This window comes from Syngnathus leptorhynchus, chromosome 1 (assembly GCF_054491065.1).
Source record: "Syngnathus leptorhynchus isolate UIUO chromosome 1, UIUO_Slep, whole genome shotgun sequence".
Classification (NCBI taxonomy): Eukaryota; Metazoa; Chordata; class Actinopteri; order Syngnathiformes; family Syngnathidae; genus Syngnathus; species Syngnathus leptorhynchus.
In genome coordinates, this window is record NC_141195.1 from 16268502 (window position 1) to 16279761 (window position 11260).

Consider the following 11260-nt stretch of genomic DNA (forward strand, 5'->3'; position numbering starts at 1 on the left):
AACAAGCAGGACACCAGATGGACTGGTGTTGGTGACCACTGACCAATATATCAATGACTCAGTGAAGAGTAGAATGGCCAATTCATTAGACAGTACATACAGTACAAGGCACAACACTTGGATGTCACGGCCAGAGAGTCCATTAAAGGGCTCAGAAGAGCATCTGGTTTTCTCCATGATGTCATCAATCTCTGATTAATCATTAACTTCTGCTAGCATCCAAAAAGGCTGCATCCAGTACCTGATAGGACCTGATCGCATTTCACTCATGATGTCAGACGCGATGGAGACACAATGAGCTGGCAAATAAACTGTGTGTGTGTGTGTGTGTGTGTGTGTGTGTGTGTGTGTGTGTGTGTGTGTGTGTGTGTGTGTGTGTGTGTGTGTGTGTGTCACAGCACACTCGTCATGTCCAAATCATGTTTATTAAAAATGAATGGGTAACGGGACATCATTGTGGTACAGTGTCAAAATGTTGAGACACTTCCGACTTTTAAGAATTGGAGCAGCTATGACTCTACCTGTCCACCTGATGTCACTGGTGCGTCCTATTCAATAAAACTTGTTTTTAAAATTAATAATGCAAGCCTCAAAAGCTTCACAGGGCTTCATCAGCACGTCTCTGCTAATTGTATTTCTTTTTTCTTTTCTTTTCTTTTCTTTTCTTTTCTTTTCTTTTCTTTTCTTTTCTTTTCTTTTCTTTTCTACCACGGTGTGTGTGTTTGACCTCCGCTGCGCGTTTTGATTGAGACAAAAGGCTGGCCGGGATGGCGTGTGCGCATGCTCTGTGCATCTTCATCTTCCTCACCCTCAGTCTTGCGGTCGGACTTTCTTTTGGCGCAAACGCGTCACAAGCCATCACCACCACCACCACCACCACCGCAGCAGCACAATAACATTGGCGAGGTTATCTCGTGAGAGGTGGGGACGCCATCTGCATGTTACCACAGCAGGCGCCGGGCTTCAAAGATGAAGGTAAGCGTCTCCATCTTGCTTGTTTTCTTCCTCAATGGAAGCTCTCTCAAGGCTGCAGAACAAATCTAATTTGTGTATGATGAAGGTACAAGGCGTGGAGGTTTATTCGAAGCCGAAATAATGAACGGATAGATGTGCGAGATGATGCACGTGACGTGATGTGCTCTCAATGGAAGGACAAGATGAATGAAGGACGTGTTTTTTTTGTTTTTTTTCCCCCGAGGAGCATAGACAAGTGCAGTCAGTGGTTATACATTTAAATTTTGCTTGAAAACGTGCTGCGTTTTTAAAAATCAATGCAAAATCTGATATTTTTGCACGTTTTATTTTTTCATTTTGCTTTTATTGAATCTGTTTTTGGTCACCTTGTTTTGCAGGACAGTTTAGCCACCAACAATTTTGAAAAACAGACCATTTGGGGGGTTAACTTATGTTCAAGACAAAACAAGATTTATCCAGCTAAACCTTCATTTTATTTGTATTATGCAAATTACAGTTACTGGGCTATAAGGCAATGCTTAGGTTAGTTTTTGGTGGTCAAGACAGACTTAGTTCTGATTATCTTGTAAAGTCTGTAAAGTACACCACCCTCATTGGTTATTGGAACTACTGCTACTTTAACTTCTATTTTTTTAACAATAATATAGGAACAAAATTAAAAAGAGTTAAACCCAAACTTAAATATAAATGCATATACTCAGCAGTAAAAAAGATCCCATTTTAAGAAATTTTACATCATATGTCAAATTGTGCTACAATTATTAGGACCCTTGACTTTGTTTCCAAGCCCCTTTTGCCAGCAACACAGCACCTATGTTTCACAAAACAGGAGACTACAGAAAGAGAGATCTTCAAACTTTCCTTTGCACAACCTCTCTAAATCACCCAGCAACCTGGTTCCTCTCTTCACTCACCTCTTTAGCTCACTCCACCGATTGTCAATGCGGTTGGTGAGGTCTGGGCACTGAGATGGCCGTGGGAGGAGCTTGACTCTGTCTGGTGATCTATTTCTAAAATTAGCAGTATGAGAATATGCTTCCGCAAGAAAAATGGAATTCATTTTAAGCCGGTGCCAATAATTATGGAGGGCACTGTGTTTATACAGAGATACGTGCAGTTGGATTGTTAATAGTGGTGTTTTGTTTATTTTCCATTGTGTTCTTACTATTTTTGTGAGGGGGGGGTGTTCTCCTTTTGTGTTGATATACCACAGAGCAGCTAGTTGCATTTATAAAGTGGATTTGTAATGTACAAATTGAAAACCGAATCAAAAGAAAATGTAAAACTGAATAGAAATTGTCCTCCAATTCACTGAACTTGATCAGAGGGGAATACTCAAGGTTTTCTGTTTGCTTCCATCCTTTTCAGCCCCACTAAGCAATGTCCCAGACTTCTTCAGCGACTAAATCACAGCCCACCTCTTCGGTGTAGAAATCAATCTGCAGCCAGTCAGCCAGCATGTCGCAGCCACCCAGCAGAAAACGGCAGCCCAGGAACGACTGCTTGGACTGGGCCCTGTCCTTGCTCGTGTGCATGGGCCTGCTGTGGCCTCTGGGGGGGGCATCGGTGGCACCTTGCATCTGCGCCTCCAACATCCTAAGCTGCTCCAAAATGAACTTGAGCAGCGTACCCATGAGCCTGCCGCTCTACACCGCCGTCCTGGATCTCAGCTATAATGACATCGTGAGGCTGAAGTCGGAGTGGACCACGGTGAAGCTCCCCAAACTTCGCAACCTGCTACTGAGCCACAACGGTCTGATCTTCCTGTCTTCGGAAGCCTTTGTGAACGTGAAGTATCTGCGCTATTTGGACCTGTCCTCCAACAGCCTGCAGCATATGGACGAGTTTGTGTTTGAACCGCTGGTCAACCTGGAGGTTCTCCTGTTGTACAACAACAAAATCACCCAGATTGAGCACTCAGCCTTCATCACCACACTCAACCTCCAGAAGCTCTACCTAAGCCACAACCAAATCTCCAGATTCCCCGTGGAGCTCATCAGGGAGAAGTCTCGTTTGGAGAAGCTCGACCTGCTGGACGTGTCATCCAACAAGATTAAAAAACTTCCTTTGGATGAGATGGGGGCGCTGCCCGCCTGGTTAAAAAATGGCCTCTATTTCCACAACAACCCGCTGCCGTGCCACTGTGACCTCTACACGTTGGTCGCCCACTGGGACCTCCGCAAGCTCAACTCGGTGGTGGACTTCAGAGATGACTTCACTTGCATCCTGCCGGGCCCGCAGAAGAAGCAAGTGGATGTGTTTAGCCTGAGTGGCGACAGCATGAACTGCAGTACCTTTAAGGAGGCAGAAGAAGAAGCCTTTCTGGAGCAGACGCTGATCCTGGGCTGCGACACCAAGCGTAGGAACATGCTCAAGACCTGGATGCTTCCCGGTCCCTCTGCGCTGATTCCCGACGGAAACCAGACGGCCAAACTCTTGTCGGACGGCAGCCTGCGAGTCAGTCCGATCCGGTTTGAAGACTCCGGAACCTACACCTGCTTGGCCACCAGCGAGGCCTTCAACGAGACCATCTATGTGGTCCTGAAGGTGCACAACTTCACCATGCACGGCAGTGGCGATACCCTCAACACGGCTTACACTACCTTGGTGGGCTGCCTGGCCAGCGTGGTCCTGGTTCTGGTTTACCTCTACCTGACGCCGTGCCGCTGCTTCTGCTGCCCCGGCAAGGGCAAAGGCCGGGGTGACGACAGCATCCGCTCATCCGTGCTGAGCGTGACGCCCACTCACGGAGGCGACTCCTCAGCGCTCAACAGGCACGTGGTCTTCACAGACGCCAAGGAAGCACGGGGCCAGAACGGAAAGCTGAACCCCAACGAGGACCAGGATGACGAAGAGGCGGAGGCTCGCGCGCTGATGAAAGGAACCAGGAAGAAGTCCGTCGCGGAGTCCATCAGCTCCGTTTTCTCTGACACTCCCATGATGGTCTGAGAGGGGGGGGGGCAAAGATGAGGAGAAGGAGGAACAACACGCAGGATTATTATTTTTCCAGCATTCTAATGTGTAGCACTTATTGAATGACATACTGTGAAGGAACAAGGAGTGGACGTCTCAGGATGTTTTCCAGGCAACTGGACTCTTCAGTAGTTTAAACAACAACCCAAAAGTGAATGGAAGCAACTGCTCTCTTCTGAGTTGTTGACCTTGAAGAGTCCAGTTGCCCTCCTTTTACTCATGCGGATGACCATGATGCTGAGGACCTACACTGAGACATAGGTCAAGGTGTCATGGATGATATCAGGCCAATATTTGCAATTGCTTCTTGCCTAGAACATATAGTAGCATAGGTACAGTGTTCCCCTGAGTCCTACTGCAAATAGCTCAAATGATCAAAAATCCGAGTAATTCACCCCACCCAATGATTTTTTGTTGTTGTTAGACAAATTATAAACTTCACATAGACTGGTACTTGAGTCAAGTGGAAAAAAAAGTAGCAGATGCATAAAGTTGACACTCACACAGAACTAAACACATTAATTGGCCAAGCGGAGCTCTTTTAAGGCACAGTACAATGCTATGAATTCTACCGTGTGTATGACTTCACAATTATTTTCTCCACCAAGTTGCCACAAGATGCTCTTTAACTTAGTTCACCATACTTCAATGGCATCAAGATGTCACCAAACAATACAGATTTGGCCTGAGCACAAAACAAAACAAAAAAAAATCCACAAATAAGTATAGATATGAGTGAGGAGAGAATATACAGGGGAACACTATTTTTTTTAATCCAGTACGGGGGACAGATTGGCTGTCACCGACCTTGAGTCATCCAGAGAGGCACTCGGTAGGTAATAAAGGCTGGATTTACATTGCACCCATTCTCATGTCTTGCTCTCAAGTGACCATTCGTGTGCCATGGCAGCCTTGAGAAAAAAGAAAATGAAATTGGATAGCCTCAGACTGGGAATCTGATACATGTGGGACATCTGCCAATGTACCTCGTCGACGCCAGCTTGACGTCCAATCAAATTCGCTGACATACGTATGCCCACGTCTGCACAAACACCTTGAAAAACATGACAAATTACGTTCATACATTACATTCGAGGTGTACAGTATAGCAGTGCTTCTCAACCAGTGTACCATTAGTGTTCCACGGTTAAGGTGTGCCGTGAGAAATGATCAGTTCATTCAATTTTATAACCGATTAGTACGTATCTTTGTTGGTCTATCTATAACTGACTTATACTGACAAACAGAGCGAATATACGATCTTCTATTTGACCGTAGGAAGTATATTATTGATGACTTTAAGTAACATTTTTGTTTGGTAGTGTGTCGTGAGATTTTTTTTTTTTATTATTAACTTAAAATATGTGCCTTGGCTCAATAAAGGTTGGGAATCACTGCAGGATTAGATACGATGTAAATATGTTACATTAAAGATGTACAGAACGTTCAATATGGTCTCAATAGCCACATTAGCGGTTTGTGGAACATCAAATATGATGCTAATACAGTGGTGCCTTGAGATACGAGTGACCCGACTGGAATTTTTTCAAGATCCGAGCCATCATTCGAAGTCTTTGTACTTGCTACAATCACACAATGATGCCTTCCGCTAGCACCGGATGTAAACATCATAGACAGGCTAGCAAATTAGTCATCTTGTTAATCCTGTCAGCAGAGGATATTGGAACAAAAACGGTGTCTCAACACATGTTGACAAACAACAGAACAACCCCACGGGCTTGTTCTCATTATCCTTTGCGAAAAACGACAAACATTACTGCAGAGTCACGTCTAGTAGTTGTGAAAGTCTTCTTTGTGTTTTCATGACTGGATTCTCCTGGAATGAATTTGACTTAAGGCACCACTGTATGCTATATTAGAGATGTCATAAGCATTAAATTAGAAAAATAAAGTGTAGCCATGTGGAAGTTCTCCTCATTCAAATCAGTGAAGAAGAAAAGTCAGCCCAGGACAACTAAATACTATGTTTCATTTTTTTGTATTTGTATATTCTCATTTACTTCCATGTTGTCACTGCCTGGTGTTGACGCTTGTGTTATTAAGTGCAATTTGCATGTTGTTTCTTTCATGTGGCTATAAACACAGTCATGCATCATCACATAGATCCAAATAGAATATGGACAGTGGGTGGGGAATTGGACCTGCAATGTAAATCCAGCCTACATGGATCCATCCGATAGTTGACAGAGACAAGTGTAGCATCAATAGAAGGTCGTGTATAGCCATAACATAGCGGACCTATCCTTTTGTAGTCAGGCATAGAGTTATTGTTCACACATTCTACTCTGTATAACTACGCTGTGTAAGCCTTATGTGACATAACCTCCAGCAAATAAATAACAGTATTGAATGCAGGGAAACGTTTTGTCCCACTTGTGGTATGAATATATTTGACATGGATGGGTTCTGAAAGGAAATCATGATTTTGAAACAGCAGTGAATCAGGAAGTGTGCATCGAGTCTACATGCTGTAATCAACACTATTGCAACGGTAGTAAGTTTTTGGTAATGTTAGTTTTTTTTTTTTCTCTCTCAACTTGACACTGTGTTGCATGGTATATATAAAGGGACAATAAGGCTACTAAGACTTTACAGTCAACACTTGGGTTTATTAATAAAACAACAACTATGGACACCATAGACTTTATTGAATATGCAGATATTTACAATGTTTTGCGCAGAATGTAACCAGTACTAAGGCAGACGACAATACGTACTGTCCATTTTGTAACAAAGCAGATTTTATGAGTGAAAACACTTCATGTTATTCACTGAAATACTACTGGACCTTCATGATGACAAGTCTTTTCACACCAACAATAATTCAAGACAAAGCGATGAGGGGGGAAAAAACCATCTGCAACAGTTTGCCTTACCATTAATAAAAACAAATGAGAATAGCAGAGTGATGCCATGTAGAGTGACAGAGGGGAAACCGCAATTAAACACACAAACCAAAAAACATGCCAACTTTTGAACTCCTTCTCTCAAGCATTGAACCAGGAAACACAATTCTTCAAGAATTATATTTGGCAATATGACAGGGAAATCCAAGTGCAGCACTAATGGTATTATTCTTTAGAATTATTATTACTATAAGAGTCCACACAAACTCAAGCATACGAAATAAGGGGCTCGGTTATTCCAGCCATTGGCTTTTAAATGTTCTATTTTAAATATACAAACTAGTCCTCTTATAGGAGAGTAAAACCATTTCAAAGGTTTGCATTAATCTTGACAATCACGCAGTGTAAAAGGCTGCAAATGTACTCAAAAGTGCCACTTGCAAAAAAAAAACAAAAAACATCATCATCTCCTGACATCAGTTCTACTAAAAAATTGGCCCCTGCCGGAACTAGGTAGCCAGGAAAGATGGACAAATTCAAACCTTTTTTTTTTTCCTCTACACCATGTAATTCAGAAGAGCATGGCATCAACATTTGTTATTATGATTAGTCCAAAAACACTGGCTATATATAGGCACTAAACAAAAAAGGGAACTCAAACTTGCAGTGTAAATGTCTGACCTAACAACTGCATATCTTCTCATCTGCAGCTGTCATTCACCACTTTGTCACTTCATGACAAGCAGACATGCTGCTCAACAATTACAGGATGACGAGTTACATCGGTGGGGCAGTGCCCTCAGCATCTGCAGCCGGCGGTGCGTTTGACTTATGGAAAGGAGTTTCCTTATAAATGAACCAGCAGTTGCCACTCCACAAGATGAAGTTAAGGAAACCAAAAATCTGCACACACACACACAAAAAGAGGAGCGGATGTTAATATGGGTGGACATCATGTTTTGCTTTTGATATTTTACTTTTGCAATGCTTCACCGATGTGAACTTACCACTGAGGCGTTGAGTCGGCCCATGTGAGGTGTGGCGCCAGCCGTGCACTTGTTGTTACCATCCTTGCACACGGTGAGAAGTGTCAGAATGGTGGAAGGACTGGTGGACCACTTGACGTCGGACAAGCCTTTGGCCCAAGCGGAGGAGGAAGCCAGCCACAGGAATGCAAAGGCCGTAGTCAGCAGCAGGTCCTTTTACAAGCAAAGGAGTCATTCAATCATTTTTTTGGTGGTGATTTAAATTGCCACACACTTGGATAATTTAAAGTGTTGATAGCGGCTTGCGCTCTTTGACAATATCATGTTGTTGGCTTTCTCCTCAAAAATGAAGGTTTTGGAAGTCTAAGAAGTAGTCCGTCCGACACCGGTGATAAACAGTTCTGGAAGATTTTCTTACAAATACACAAGTCAGAAAAACGAATCATGTTTGATCAGTCTAATAATTTACTCATAAATATATTGTATATAGGCACAGTCACATGCTTTCAATGTGTAACAGAATTTAAAAGCAGCCTGGTGCCGTCAGCTGCCGTGACAGCCAACATTTCATTTACGCTACTCTGTGAAGCCTCTTTCACACTGTCTATCTAAAGCGAACCTTTTTCCCTGGCTTGCTTTCCTGTGTGTATAAGATGTATAAGAGTTTATTTCTTATACATGTGTAAAAAACGTAAAAACATGCCATTACTGTTGTGTGTAAAATGAATGGGGAGAAAAAAAATATTGAATCTATTCTGGAATAAAGTGGTAGCATAACATCGAAAAAGTGACAAATTGTTGAATTTCATAATTGATGGGTCACTTTCACATATGTGCCCTTCAAATTGTAAATGTATATAATTTGCACAATAGGACTCCTTGAAAGAATTGGTGAAAAGGTTTATCGTGAGCGTGTGAAATGCAAACCTTTACAAACGTACCACAATTGGGCCACGACTGGATTCTCTGTACAGATGCTGGAAGCCCAAATAGATGATGAGGGAGGCGGTGCTGTACAAAAACGCCAACACTCCGATACACACGTAAAACTGTGCCGAAGATGCGTAATCTCCAGTCAGGTAGTGCACCACAGGCTTGGTTGCATTTGCAACACAGGTGGGAACATCATAAGGATGTTCCATCAACCTGCGGAAAGACAGGAAAGAAAGAATGGCGAGAATGCAAACACATTTTATGTGTATACTTTATAAGGCACACATTTTCTAATAAGAGAATCTCAAAAAAATAAACAAAAATGTCACAAAAATATGAAATCCAAAATTTTCTTTGCAATATGTCCTGTGTGTCCCTACTATTCTAAGCATAATATATTGGAATAAGAATTAAGCAGATGAATTCACCCTGTATGCAAGAAACCTGAATGGACAATGGCATGATTAGCCATGCTCACCTAAATGGGTAGTTGAAACCTGCATGTATTTCTTGAATCTTGCTGCCAGGGCACTGGACGTTGACGCTGGTCGTGCCGCTGTAGCCTCCAGTTGTGGCAAAGGCAAATATTGTGAATACCTGCAATCACAATCATACACACACAGTTGTTCAATGGACAGGAAATCCATAAGCTGGTCATATCTACATGCCCCAAATTACTTTTGTTTATTTCTAACCTCGCAAGACACTATACACACGCCTCAAGGTCTTGACAATTTCCTAAAAATGCAGCAGACCCTATTGTAAAAATATAATTCATGCAGTTGTGGCACTTTTTATTCAATAATAATCGTGCCAGTTTTTTTTTCCAGATTTGATTTTTGGTAACATCAAACTTATATACAGCCAATAGAATGGGGGCAGAAGCCCGTAAAACTCGTTATCCCCAAGCCAGACTTCTGGGTGGCTCATTGCTGATGGCATCCCTGGTGGGACAAGTTGATTAGACATTTCTTAACCGGGAAATGAAATTCTCTAAGTGGAGAAAAGGGACCACTTGAAAAACCAAAATGCAATTCCGGATCGGGGTTTGGTAGGTTGGCTTTGTTGATTCCAGCCAGCCACAGTCGTCGTCATAGTTGACTTTTATTCTGGGTGTCAAATCCCTGATTGGTGATTATTTTTGGGAGTCTTGAGAGAACACTTTTTTCCCAATTGATTAGAACATCTGACAAGGCCACACACACACAGAAGGCATGGCAAACATCCTTCTTGCTTAGTCAAACATTAACTTGTGAACTACTGTTGCATAGGATCTTCATAATGGACGCACGCAGGGCATCTGAAGACGTTGAAACATTCTATACGCGGATTTTCACCAGTCACGGGCCAGCCCGGTCCCTTTCCCCGCGAATAAAACTCCCGTTATTCTCTCTTAACTCTATAGAAAAATAAATGTTTAAAAATACAGGAATTTCCTTCACGAAAGAAATGCATGGGCGGAATGTATGCAAGAACTACGCCCATTTGAACGCAGAATTAACAGCGATATTAGGAATAGTTTAGTATGCTAACAGACATTAAACCAGCGCGCGGCATCACGGAAGTGGATAAGATGTAAACGTACAGTACGTCATTCCACTTTACTGATGCTTTTAATGCTTTTAGTTCATGAAATGGCTTCAAAGTCAAAGTTTTGTACTCACAAGATCAGCGAAAAAAATCAGTTTGCAAGTTAATTTTGTCGCTAGCGAAGGAATCACGAGCGATTCATTTAGGCATATGGCGACAACTAAAACTTACCCATTCGAGCAAACGAATAAACGCCAGAGGCTCTTTTAAGGGACCCAGGTCGAGAGCAAATCTCGAAGACAACACTTTCTAAGAGACCATGGAGAGAGCGCACAAGTTACTTGCAACAAAGTCACTTTTTGAACTTGAATTTGTTGTGCTGTAATTGTTGTTGTTACCTGGGCAACAGATTCCATTGTTTCCCCACAGAAAATGATTGCGCTGATTCTTTATTGTCGTGAATGCTGAGCGCTAGTTTTTATTCGCCTCCTGTGAGCTTGTCAAAACTTTTTCTTCAACTTTCGCCTGAGGAAGAGTGACGAACACGTGATCAGTGACGTGCACCGAAATTATAACATGTGTCAAGGCGTTGTGAATCCCACTGCAGTTCTAGCTAGGACACGCCCTACTGCATTCAATGTCAGGAAAGGTATTTTGCGACTTCAGTGTGACGATATAATAAATCACACTAAACCTGGACCTTACCGACTTGATTATTTTAATTTTTACCAAGCCATCTCATATACCATAATGGTTTACGTTTCCTTGGGCGTGTCCTGGCTGGATGCAACAGCCAATCACATTGTAGAAGGGCGCGTCTATGCCGAGAATGTAGGATTTATTATAACGCGCCAGGAAGTGATCGTCTTACTTACGTCAACATTGACACCATATTAGATGTGGCAAAGTCAAGGAGTTTTTACCCCATTCAAGCAAAATTGTGTTCACTTAAACCTGGAGACTACCTATCTGTACACGAGATTGAGATACTTTTGA

General features: G+C 42.5%; 2 protein-coding genes across 3 annotated transcripts; one reads left to right on the forward strand and one right to left on the reverse strand.

Moving 5' to 3' along the window:
* Positions 1–799: 799 nt before the first annotated feature.
* Positions 800–6570, forward strand: amigo1 (adhesion molecule with Ig-like domain 1). Of its 2 annotated transcripts, XR_015066812.1 has the most exons (3): positions 800–975; positions 2344–4060; positions 4151–6570. XR_015066812.1 is itself a non-coding variant. In XM_085917392.1 (2 exons), the coding sequence occupies exon 2, from the start codon at positions 2434–2436 to the stop codon at positions 3922–3924; it is 1491 nt and encodes a 496-aa protein (XP_085773518.1). In that variant the 5' UTR covers positions 800–975; positions 2344–2433; the 3' UTR covers positions 3925–6570. The 2 variants fall into 2 exon arrangements, 1 of the variants encoding a protein (XP_085773518.1); XM_085917392.1 differs by having other exon boundaries at positions 2344–6570.
* Positions 6571–6596: 26 nt separating this feature from the next.
* sypl2b (synaptophysin-like 2b) lies at positions 6597–10978 on the reverse strand. The gene is made up of 6 exons (XM_085917394.1): positions 10663–10978; positions 10496–10573; positions 9213–9331; positions 8743–8947; positions 7823–8014; positions 6597–7718 (listed from the first exon to the last, which is right to left on the reverse strand). Exons 1-6 carry the CDS (start codon positions 10678–10680, stop codon positions 7593–7595), a joined length of 738 nt encoding a protein of 245 aa, XP_085773520.1. The 5' UTR covers positions 10681–10978; the 3' UTR covers positions 6597–7592.
* Between the last annotated feature and the right edge of the window lie 282 nt (positions 10979–11260).